Source organism: Zonotrichia leucophrys, chromosome 1 (genome assembly GCF_028769735.1).
Source record: "Zonotrichia leucophrys gambelii isolate GWCS_2022_RI chromosome 1, RI_Zleu_2.0, whole genome shotgun sequence".
Lineage (NCBI taxonomy): Eukaryota > Metazoa > Chordata > Aves > Passeriformes > Passerellidae > Zonotrichia > Zonotrichia leucophrys.
The window spans coordinates 15,486,897-15,499,753 of NC_088169.1; the positions used below are offsets into that span (position 1 = coordinate 15,486,897).

General features: G+C 44.6%; 1 protein-coding gene across 7 annotated transcripts in view; it reads right to left on the reverse strand.

Moving 5' to 3' along the window:
- CNKSR2 (connector enhancer of kinase suppressor of Ras 2) overlaps positions 1-5,821 on the reverse strand; it is a 209,482-nt gene extending 203,661 nt beyond the window's left edge. For 3 of the 7 annotated variants that reach the window (XM_064707394.1, XM_064707401.1, XM_064707384.1), the window contains exon 1: positions 5,437-5,817. In XM_064707394.1, coding sequence (XP_064563464.1) covers positions 5,437-5,500 — 64 coding nt within the window. In that variant the 5' untranslated portion in view covers positions 5,501-5,817. Of the gene's footprint in view, positions 1-5,436 lie in introns of all 7 variants that reach the window. The other 4 variants (XM_064707352.1, XM_064707362.1, XM_064707373.1 and 1 more) reach the window with 2 other exon arrangements.
- Between the last annotated feature and the right edge of the window lie 7,036 nt (positions 5,822-12,857).

Here is a 12,857-nt window from a genome sequence, read left to right on the forward strand (position 1 = left end):
GATGCTCTAAAACATTTCATTGTGATTGATGTGGCAGCCATTGATACTGCTAAAACTCCTCATGTCAGAAGGGCAAGAAAAAGTGGGAGATCCACAGGAAAAATAAACTAGAGAGATCTTCCAGCACTGCTTTCAATCCAGTTTTAAACCTGGAGTCCTTTAAACTAAAGTTTGGAATAGTGCAGTTTGACTCTTGACTACCTGTCTTTGTATAAACTCCCCTCTCTTTGTCCGACTAAAATTCTTGTTACTTTCTTACAGAGTAACTATCCATAAATTAAAGAGGTTGTGTGCTCATCAAAAAGAAACTCCAGCTATGCCATTATTTCACATTTTTCTACAGCTTTTTTTGCTAGGCATTACAGTAAAAGCCATAAATCCATTTAATAGCATCACTTCAAAGCTAATGGAGTACTACATGTACCCTCTGATACTATAAAATTTTCGTTTGCTTTACATTGGAGAAAGAAAATAATGGTTTCATGCTGACAAATTGTAAAATGCCTGATCTATTCCACATATGGCACTTAGCAATGACTATTAAGTTGATGACTATTCTGACGCTCATCAGTCACCTACACACACTTAACAAGGAATCAAAGTTTCAGAATGCAAGTGTTTTTCATATTCTCATCCAGCTTTTTTTTTTTCCCTGAGACAACTCAGCCTTTTCCATACTATTTCCAACAGTCACAATTTTTAAGGGCCCTGCCAATATCAATGTTAATGAAAGTAGCATAAGAAAGAAGCTTTAACTTAATAGACCACTAGAAGAAAAACTAGAAATTATGGACAAAATTGAAAGCCCTAAATAAGGCACATACACCTGTGGAAGCACACCTCCTCTTTAACGTAAAGTAGGTGCTCATGTGCCTTTGTAACACTGTGGTCCATCCTATGCTCCAGAAAAAGCTCCCCCCTAAACCCAGTCCATGTCAGTCCTTAGAGAAAGCCAGGGCCGAGAATGAGGTTGGTCTGACAGTGACCCTGAATGCAGGATTCACCCTGACTTTTTTTAAGGCCTAAACTGATTTGTTATATCCCAGTGCTGTGAGAGAATTTGTGACCCCACTGATGAGCTTCCCTGTTGCTACCTGATGGCTCAGGAACTGCAGCAGAACCCGGGTGCTGCCAAAGCACTCCTAGGGCTCTGCATATGCACCAATGGAGTAGGAGGATCCCCATGGCAATACTTTTTTTAAATCATCATTAAGTACTGGAGTATTTAGTGTCAGAGTATTCCCACAAATTGTTGCATTTTCTTGATGAATAACATATAATTCCCACTACACCAAGTGGAGCACAGTTGTTGGCAGCCTGTGATGACTCTGCAAACACATGCCACTGAAAATGGACATGAAGTTCAGCACACAAACAGCAGACAGAATCAGCTCTCAAACCCATGCAATATTCAATCATACAGATGGGGAACTTCTGCACTCTGCTTTCACTTTGCTAGCACGTTCATATTTCTGCTTCTCTCCCCCTAGTCCTTCTAAATATCTGCATCCTTCTAAACCCTGGTAGGGTAGACCTTGTAGAGGTTAAAAGCCCCTATTCCTTAGCAGTAGAAGCCTTTAAAGGCAACCCCATGCCTCAGATGTCAGCTTCTTGATTATGACTACCATTATAACAGTTTAAGCTGTACAAGTTTCATACAAGCCTCATGAGCTATCATTCAGCAAGCAAAAAATAAATATTTAAGCTTTGTTAGATAAAGTAATATTAATTTTTGTTTTCAGGTGGAGTGCCTTTTGGAACAGATTCTGCCATTGAGAGATTGGTACTGAATCAAAATTTGAATATTGTTAAAAGCAGCAAGCCCTTATCAAAATATAGCAATCATCAATAACCTCAGACCAAAGAAGTTAGATTAGAAGACTCAGTTAAAAACATCCTAATGTTCGGTAAGTAACTGAGTGTCTTAAGTGTTCTCAGAGCCTCAGAAATCTAAACTACATCTGGCATGTTCCCCTCCTGAGTGAGTGCAAGCCATGACGTTTGATGACACTGCCTTTGTAACGTCTCAACGTCTTGAGACCCAGCAGTGGAATCCACACGTGTCCTCCAGAGGGGAGGCAGAGGAGGTGGCTGACACACCTTCATCTCACTGATCCCTACAGGACCTTAAAATTAGTACTAAATGTACGAAAAGCACAGTAATGCATTGTTTGAATCAATTTAAATACTCATTTTATCCTCCTTGTACAATATGCCATCCTGTGGGAGAGATGAGCTAATCCATCTACGCTTTTTCCAGCTCTATGACAGCTTCTCTTCTGGGTTCACTTTAAACCCTGGAAAACTCATAGGCTGACATAGGCTCTCCTCACTTTGTCCCATTCACTTATAGAGTTTTAACTGGTACTTTGGTCCACAACTTCTTGTTATACACATTTTCATAGTCAAAATTTAGGTAGTTACTTATTTGTATAACCAGTTCCAGGAACAACTCTGTAACTCAGCAGCACTGGCATTAGGCCATTACAGGGATCCACAGACAATGTGTCCGTCAAGGAATTAAAAACTGACAAGATACTGGAGAAACTGCATTTATTCCATGAATACCCAGTCTTGAGTCTGTTTCCTATACAAACATCCAGCCCAGGGACTGGCACTTTCATCTAACCCCTTTGAGTTGAAATACTCTCCCCGTGTTAATTTCTCACATCTTATAATTTCAGGCCCAATGCTTTATCACTACTCTGAGCAAAATGCCACTGAGGTAATGATTTTTTTGCCTAAATAAAGAATTCCAGATGAGGCCTTTTACTGCAAATGTTCAGGTCATACCAACAAGACCATCACAAAAACACTAAGAACAATAAAATCTAAAGTGTTTCATTTCCCCTTGCTTTCAGATAACTGTAAACAATGTTGAACAGTAGGATTTTCCTTTTTCAGGAAAGATTTTGCTTTGAACATCGAAATCTATTTGGAAGAATTTTCTTTACCAAGCTCCTCTGAGCAGGCACTTGACATAGCAGGGCACTTACTTCAAGGAAGAGGTTAAAACCAAGTTCAACATTTATAATTCTGTAAAATAACCCCCAGTAAGTCAGCAAAATATTCTCACATTTTGAAGTTTAATGTAATTTCTGCAAGCAAGACTTGACTGCCACTAATGCAAAGACCACTACTGCACTCCTTCCAAACTTCTCCTGACAGACACATTCGTGTTTTACTCATCAAACTTGTCTTGGGTACACAAATAAGCTATTTTGGGGACTTTCAGAAACAGAATTTGCTGGAAACAAAGCACTTAAAGCATTAGAGGAACGTATTTTCATATGGATTTCAATATCAACGTTTGCAACGCTACAAATTATGCATAAGGAACACAAAGTTGTTGCAGCAAAGACCGCTTGCCCTTATCCACTACCACCAAACTCAGCAAGGTGTGACCCATCAGGCAGGAGCAAACCTGCCCCCAGCTACTGGTCATACTCGTTTCCAGGCTCAGCTTTTGAAACCAGAGTGGCTCCCCAGGTGCTTCTTCTCCAAGAGTGCCAGTCACAGGCAGGTGCTTCAGCTCCCTGCAGCACCTAAGTGAAAGTTCCCGTGCTACACAGAATACAAAATGAAGAAATGGAAGCGTGAAGCAACATATATGCATTCGCTCCGTAAAAATGAAAGTCCTCCAGAGAAACAATCAAACATTCAGGCCAGAAAAAACAGGTTAAACACTAAAAAGCAGGCTTTGTATTCCAGAAAGAGGGCACGACTGCAATAACTGCCTTTTTTTTGGTAAAGTTTACATGATTATTTCTAAAAGATCTGCAGCTCTGAGTGTTAGTCACAGGTTTCTAACTACAAACCCTTATCCAACAGCACAATTTCTAATGCTACCATTTAGCCTGTTCTTTTCAAATGACTGATTTTATAATAATGTAATACAAAAGCAGAGTATGCAACGCACTTCACCTGTCATTTATGAAAAGTAGTTGATGCATTACATTTTTTAGATGTTTTAAAAATGCATTACTTGCAAATTCATTGGTTTTATGCATTCCCCAAATTATGGGGAAGGTATCTCAGACACTGATTAGAAAAAAAGTCCTACACAACCTTTTCATTTTGAAGTAAAAACATTGGAAGCTAAATTGCTGTAAAAAACGCTTTTATGTTGAAAATGCTTTCCTCTTAATACTGATCATCTGTAGCTTCTTCAAGTTTTTTATTAATATTTATTAATTTCCCAGGATATAAAGTATTACATCATTCTTTTCAATTATTATTCTATAGAGTGACAACGCTTCCGAAATTGCTAAACTATCTATGTTACTAAATACAATTATAACTCGCCAGCTATAAATGCCAGGATTGAATAACTGAAAACATATGCTATATGCCTGAAATTTTAAGGATGATGAAACTGTCACATTGGTAGCACACAGCGTGTTATAAAGAACTCCCACAATGTAGCAGTTGTTCAAAACTTGTACCCATCCGGTCATTCTATCTTTATAAAGAGATATATAACACTAGATGGTGATTTATTCAAAACACAGCTGCAGCCTAACTTAAAGGTAATACGAAAAGAAAAAAAAAACCTCACACAACTACACAACAAAATACCTTTTCACATTACAGCATTAAAGCCATGTCAGAATGGCATACACAGAGAATAAAAGAAAAGCGTTTCCAAAAGGTCCAAATTTTATTCCCATAAGAGTTTATTTGAGGGAAGGACAGGTGAGGGAGCGGGAGAAGCGGAGCAGCCTCACTCAGCCCAGAGCCCAGACTGTTCGCGCTCCCTTCAATCGCGGACCCTGAAGCGCAGCCCCCGGGGAAGGGACGGGGCCGCCCGAGGCGCGGAGCCCCCGGCCCGGGCGGAGGAGGCCCCCGCGGGCACGGCGGCTTCCCGGCAGCGGGGTCAGCCCCGGCACCTCGGGGGCGCGGACCGACCCCGGCCCCGCCGCCCGCGGAGCGCCCCCGGGCCCTGCTGGCGGGGGAGGTCGCAGCCGAGTCTCCCCCAGCCGCCCCCAGCACCGGCGGTGCCGCACGTTCGGCTGCACTTCCATTCCCGAGGCGTTTCGCGCCGCGCCCGCCGTGGGCAGCCGGACCCGCTCCCGCGTCCCTCGGCGACTGGGGGGCGGCTCCATCGCCACACCGCGGTCGCCGCCCGGGAGCATCCCGGGCACCCCCGGGCTCAGCCTCGCCTCCGCCCCGGGCCCCCTCCCCAGCTCTATGGACAGCCGCCAGCCGCCGTCGCCGCTCTGAGCCCGGGGCAGGGGGGCAGCGCGGCCCCCGGCCCCAGCGGCGCGGCCCCGACGGCCTCCCGCCTCCCTTCCCAGCCCAGGCAAAGCGTGGGGCAGCCGGCGCTGCCAGGAGGCGGGATCCCCGCGCGGGGGAAGCCGCGGAGCTCCCCGCACCTGCGGGGTGGGGTGCGGGTGATGGGAGAGGGCACCACGCGGCCCCGGCACCGCTCCTTACCTTTCATCCAGTCGACGACCTGGCTCGGCGACCACTTACTGACGGGCTCCATGATGAGGGCCATGGGCGGCTTGGGGGCGCGGGGCTCGGGCGGCCGCCGCTCTCCGGGCGAGGCTGTGCGGGGCGGAGGGACCGCGCTGCCCGGAATCCCGCCGGCGGGAGGAGAGAGCCGCTATATCCCCGCTTGCCTTCGCTCCGCTCGCTCGCTCGCCGCCTCTGTGCCTCTCTGGGGATTTCAGTTCATGTTGCCGGCTCGGCGGGGAGGGGGAGGAGGAGGAGGAGGAGGAGGAGGAAGGGGGAGAAGGGGGCGGCACGCTCCGACGCCTCCCGCCCCCGCGAACCCGCGGGCAGCGGCGGCGGCTCCCGGCCCCGCCGAGAGGTCGGTCCTCGGCGGCGGCGAGCGGGGCACTGACCGTGCTCTGCCCGCTCGCGTGCCCAGCGGCTCCCGCGGCTCTCCGCGGCCGCGGCTGCCGCGCCGGTGTCTTTTTCTCCTGGCGGAAATGACGAGGCGGCTCCTGCCACCCGAAAATATCTCCAAGTGAAATGGGAAGCGACACCCGACGGCCGCCCGGGGCGGGGGGAGGGGAGGGAGCCGGGATGACTCGCAAGGTGCCGCCGCCGGCGGGAGGGAGTCTGGGGCGGCGGCAGCGCCGAGCACCTGCTCCCGGCGGGCCGGGCAGCGGGGGAGCGCAGCCAGCGGCACCGAGCTGGCGCTCCGAGTGTGGGTCTGTTGGATTTTATTTTCCCTGAATTAAGCATCACTGCGTGGGCGGGAAAAGTAATTTTTTTTCTCTTTTTTTTTTGAGAGAGAGCGAAGCCCGGCTGTAAAACGGCCGTGATGGACGGTGCCGCCGGGCGCCCCGAGGGAGCCGTGCCAGCAGCACCGGTGCGGTGGCGGCATTTGGCCGCGGTGTGCGGGCAGCGGGGGCAGCCCCGGCAGGGGAGGGAGAGGAGAGGAGCTGCACCTTGTGGTTTGCCCGCCCCACGCCGAGGGTGCGGTAATGGGGCCATAGGGAGCGAAGTCAGCCCGCAGAATGGGGCTCGGACCACTACGACCACGGCATGGAGAGAGCACCGCGGGTGCTCCTCTGCCCTCCCTGTCCTGCGGGTTGCACCGCGAACGTATGGAGGCTGCAGGTGTGAAAATCCACCATCCCTGCAGCGGGTCATCATTGCTGGAGCTGTTCATTTTCTCCTCATTCCGTCTCCCCAGGCTGCATCATCCTGGATGTTACCCCAAAAAAGGCAATTCCCATGGCCCTGTGGCACAGTGTTTTGTAGGAACCCCTCCCAAGCTCACAGCGATTCCTCCTAGCACCCTTCATAGGAGCCTCTGCTCTGAGTCGGTGGCATCCCCTCTGGAGCTCCAGGCAGAGGGTGGTGCTAAAGGTTATTTTCCTGCTGGTAAGTTGGCCAGTACACGACTTTGCCTGCATTTGCATTCACCCTGCTTCTCCTGCCAAGGCTGAAGCAATGACCACCGAGATGTTCCCTCTGACAGCGTTGGCTGCTGAGCGCCAGCTGCTGATACTGACATTTATTATCTGTATGTGAGGAAAAAAGAGGATTCCCTCAGCCCTGAAATGGTAATAGCAAAGGAATCAATTCCTTTGTGCTGTACAGGCGGTGCCAGGAGCTTTTTCACTTTGTTATGTGAGGCTGGAGTAGAAGTGATGGGGGGCAGTGAGGCAGCCATAGGGTTGGTATTGCCTCTCCCTGGAGACCCAGGAAGGCTTTCCCCACCAGTGTTAGGTAGACTTGGCTCTCACTTTAAAGATTGTACTTATTTATCTTTGAGAAGAATCTTTTCACTGAAAACTGGGGCTTGCACACTGTAATTTTCCTCGAATTTAGCTCTAGACTCGTGTCTCCTGTGTCACATTCCTGCCAGCACGATGACGAGGCCGTCTGCTTCTAAAGAGGTTGTGTTACTTAAAGCCACAGAAACAATAAACTCACTCGCAAACTAAGGCTGACTTTTCCTTGTGAAAGGTTTGAAAGGTATGCAGGATCCTTATATACTGAGTTATTGTTGTTGAAAGAGCATGTCATAATTTTAATTAGAAACCAGTAGTTTGAAAGGTTTAAAAGCCTCAATATGCAAGATCAGACTGAAGCCTGGCATGTAATTTATAACGTCATTGTGCAATTCTTATTGGGCTGAAACATTCCTTGTAGGAGAGGACCAGGGAGGTAGGTTCTCAGTACATATGTATGTATGTAGTCCCATAATACATAATTATGCATGCCCCGGGTTTCCTATAGCTTGCCAGTGTAATTTGTAGCTGCAGCAAGTTTTTCAGTAAAGCATCTGTGACCCAAGACTGTCCCCATGGTCAGTGTATATTACTTTTAAAACCCCTTTATGGAGGTTTTATCAAATTATGGGGTGGTAAAAGGGAGTCCACTCTTCCACTTCAGTAAACAGATGAAGTGCTGAGCATGGATTCTAATTACCTTTATTGTTCTTCTCACAGAGTATAGCCATGTCATAAATACTGGGGAAAATCCCACTGTTTTACTTAGATCTTGGTTCAGTTTCACTGAAGATTGTTGGCTTTGCTATGGTAGGGAGGACTTGGCTCAGGAGTAATGATAAAATTACCCATCCATGCTATTTAACTTGGTGACCTATTACAGCAATGAATTCTATAGTCAGGACATGTGCTACATAAAAGTATTTTTTTAATTTGCTCTAAATTTATTTCTGCCTGATTTTATTATTGTTCTCTCTTTCTAGGGTAAGAAGGAGAGCTGAATGACTTTTTCTGCTGACCTTCCAAAACTAAAGTGTTTCAGCCAAAATGCCTTAACCAATGTCTTTTAGATGTTTTCATCTTTCAGTTTAGTGGCCTTCATCTTGCTATCACACTTGTATGAGTCAGGCCTTTTACATAAAGCACATGGGATAGTCTCCTGCAGAGACACTGAGCTACAGAATTATGTCTTAACTTATGTTTTAGAATTACTCTGATCCATATAGTGCATAAAAATTATTATGTTCAAAAATATGTCTAAATATACATGTTCCTGTTAAGAAAGCATTTATTAGGTAGTAAATGTTAAAGAAGGTACACAATAAAACTCAATATTTAAAAAAAAATAAAAGAACAGGAATAAGTTTAAAATTGAACTGTCAGTCTGAACTCAGAAATATAAAACTACATATATGCTTAGGTATCTATTCTCTGAGCACCACAGATACTGATGGACAGCTTTAGCAGCTAAGTTTGAGCACACACACCTCATGGATCAGCACCTCAGACTGCAAGCTCACAGAAGATACTGCTTTTTCTGGCATGGTACATTATCAAAAAACCAACCTCCCTAGAGCTCAGCTGGCTATCATAGCTGCTACAGCAATGCAGATTTGAAAATAATACCAGTAAATAGTTCAAGTCTGTCCAATAATGTACATTTTGTGCATATTTCATCAATAGGACAACTGAAGTAGAGCACTGTTCATCTTGAATAATGGTGGCAGCTAGATCCAGGTTTTAACAATAGCAGACTGAATAGTCATGTGTTTTATGTATATAAAGTCAGACTCTACAGTGGGTATCAGTGATGAGTTCTGAGGTGCCTCAGAAACTTCATGGACTTTTTGCTAGAGTGTCTAGAAAACATGCAAGATGCTCAGAAATGAAATCTTGCCCTGAAGTTAGAGAAACAAATTGAGCTCTCAAAATATGTTGTTTCTGGTGCTGGATATTAAAGCTCTTTCTTAGGTGGGAGATGAAAACAAGTGGAGACAAATTAACAGTAACTAAAGCTCAGATCTAATAAAAACAGTTGGAGTAAAATTTAAAAAAGCAAAAGCAAGCAAAGTGGAAAAGAAACTAATACTTTCTCCACATTAATAAAGTTTGTGTTTTGATAGCAAATAATTCCTTATTTTTACAAATGAGGCTTTATTTTATATAAGAATCGATCTTTTCCACTGGTACTAGCTCATGCTACAAATACCTGGTTTGGATGCCATATCTGCATTTTAGAGAACATTTTATTCCACATCTTGCAGCAAGGTGTAAAGCAAGTTGCTCTTCTCCTTGAGGGGAGGGCTGCTGCCTGTCCTCTGTTCCCCAGAGCCTTTTTCCCTTCAGAGGAGTGCCTGAGCTGGTGCCTCAGCAGGATGAGGATTGCTGCTCTGCCAGGGCTGGCATCTTCCAAGCTTTGGGAGGAGGGAAATAACAAATAGCCTTGGTTCCAGGAGCAGGGGCAAGCAGAGGAGGAAGAAAAATGTTCATGATCAGAGGCACAGTAAGGTAGTAAGCCTCTGAGAAGGGTAGACATTGATAAGATAAGGAAGATTAGAAAGTTTAGAGGAGCAAAGGGGCTTAGATGCACTTGAAGACCCACGCTGAATTAGACTGGGGTGCAAATCTGAGCATTTGTCCCTGGCAGTGGAGCATGGGGGTGGGAAGGAGGCCCATCCCAGCTGAGAAGAGCACGTGGCTCTCTTGCCTGTGCCTCAGGGGCCTGCATGGCCCATGCCCCTGGCAGGTGGCACTGCTTGGTCGTGGCCATGGGCAGCCTCTACCTGTACAGCAAAGGGGACAAAAAGACAATGAGCCTCCAATGATTGGGGACCTACATCGGGATCTCCCTCATTTCTTACCACTCATCTTCTTCAACCTGCTTGAAAGCACAAGTCTTTTTAAATGTTTCCAATGCAAATATCCTGGCCTTGAAGTATGTGCCTTACATCCCTGGTAGTTTAATTTGATATAAATGGTGGGGGGGATGTTGTTGGGCAATTGATACTATTTTGTATAATCAGAAATAGAAATCATAATCCCCCAAAGATGTTTAATAATTTAAAGTATTCAGAACTCAATTAAGGCTATTAAGAGATTAAAAATTAGATTAAAGGTGGCTAAAGGGTAAAAATTCAAGGACTTCAAACACCTTTTGTAATACAAAGGCTCTTAAAAAATGAAGAGGCTGAGAATTTCCCCAGGAAATTCTTATAATTTTAATTAGGTTTCTTCATTTAAAATAAAAAAAAAGAAACCACACAACATGAGTGCCACTTCCTCTCTCAATCAGTGGACTCAATTAATTGCTTGCTGAGACCTCTTCCTTTCCCAGGTTTGGGGGGATGTGCAAAGGTTTAATAGGTTTTGACTACCAGGAGGGACCACCCCAACCATCTGACATGTTCTCCTGTATTGATTCCTGCCAAAGAAATTCTCCCAACCTTTCCTGTGGTGGTGGGAACTATCTTTCCTCTGATCATGTTTTCTCTGGCCCAAACTGTATCCATTTCTCATCTCCTTCCATGTGGAGTCAAGTTGCTGGTTCCTTTTGTCACTGAAAAGAAGAGGAATGTCTGGAAATGTGGAAGGCCCTTGCCTTTCTGCAGCTCATGGTTTCTCCCAGCTGGTGCTGCTTCATAACAAAGATGGGAAAGAGCGATGCTGACATGAGGAATGTGCAAGCCAGTGGCAGAGGGGCAACAGGTATGTCCCTGCAGAGGCAGAGGGTTTGTCAGGAGCACTGAGTTGGAGCTATGTGGGGAGCTGCCATCTCAAAGAACAGCTTTCTGTTCCTTTGTGAAAATAAATACACATAGGTTGTGCTACATGGGCCTTCTCATTTTCTGCTTGTCAGGCACGAGCTCATGGATCCTGTTTGTTCATCAGCTTGGCTAAGGCTGCACCTCTGCTACTGCCACACCAATGCCCTGCCCCAAACAATGAGAAACCCAAGGGAAGTATGCTTCTGTGCTAAAATCATACAGAAAAAGATTATAAAATAAAACAGCAACTAATTATTAACATCAGGTTCCTACTCAGGTCCCCACATTATTAGCATCACAAATGTAAAATGGCTGCCAACAAGATTCAGCTTGGAAACCTCATTAGAAGGAAATGTCAGAGTTTATTCCTGGTGATAAATGCTATTTTATTGCCTTTGGAATGGTTGGCTGGTTTGGCTAAATGCAATGGGTGGGTCCCCTTGAGGTATATATTTCTGATGAATTCATATTGAAGAATAATAAATATCTGATAATTTTCTAAGCAATCCTGAAAATATTTAATGTTGCCAAAGAATGCAGTCATCTAAATTGCACACTGGAGTACAGAAGAAAAAGAATAATGATATGGTAATACAAAAAGGGCAAAATTATAATGAGGAGGGACATTTGTCAGTATACTCAGAAAAGCACAATCTGTTTCCCTGGTAATTTGGTGGAGTACAGAAAGTATTACATGCCATATTACAAGTATTTTATTTTATTTCTGACTTCAAGAATCGTTACCATATGTTCAAAGTCAGACATGACCTCTTAAATATAGCATGTTCTTTGTTCGTGCTGTGCGGGCTTCATCCTGCTTGGAGAGTATTTATTCTGAAAAAATTAAAGACAATATAAATCTTCTAGTGCCAGAAGACTTCATATCAGCCAGCTTTTGTGGATGAACTGGACAGCCATAATTTGGCTTCTACTGACGAGGGAAACTTGACAGGTCTGCTTTATTTCTCATACCTTACAACTTTCTCTAAAAATTATTTCTGTGAAAATTGTCCTGAATTTCAAGAAGCATTTGTTGCTTTCAAATGCACTTTACAGGAGAAGGAAAAAACTCACATATTTTCAAATATTCCTGGCGTGCAGCAGCTTATTGGTGTTACAATTAAATATGCTCTGATATGCCCTGATAAAGCTATGATTAGAAGTTATTTGAGATTTAATGCATGCAGCTTCATGTTTACAGATAAATTTATGACCTAAGGTCCTCTACTGTGAATTGTCCTCCCCAGACTCCAAATTCTTCCTGGAGGTCTGTTTGGACGGTACATAGACCTAAAGGTTTGTCCATATGGTGTCACATTGAAATCAATGGGAATTTTTGGGAGTCTAATGGCCAAATCAAGAGAATGCCTGCAGATGGATTTTCACCAGAGAACTTGTTAGACCTATATACCACACAGCATTTATATATCACATCATTATTATGGTTTGGACCTTTTTATACTATCATCTTCTTATGGTTCTTTTCTGTTTACAGCCAGACCTGGTTAAAGCATAGGAAACAATGATAAGGAAAAGGACTATTGCTATTATCAGAGGGAAGGACAAGGAATATTTCTGCAAAACTTTTCTAGTATTAAATAGCTGTAATAATGAAGGAAATGTATCAGTATGGAAAAGAATGAGGGGTCAAGATGAAAAGGTGGCATTACGAAAGGAGTGACAGGGAAGCAATACAATACACAGGAAGCAATACACTACAGAAAGCAATACACTACAGAAAGCAATACAGTAATCAGAAGAAAATGTTACAAGAAACTGAGGAAACCAGGAAGCATAAGAAGAAATTAAAATATATATTAGTATGGATCAATCAGTAGGTACAGGTAGAATTAAGGGTAGGGAGGGTTAGAAAGAGTGAGAAAGAGTGAAGTCAGAAGAT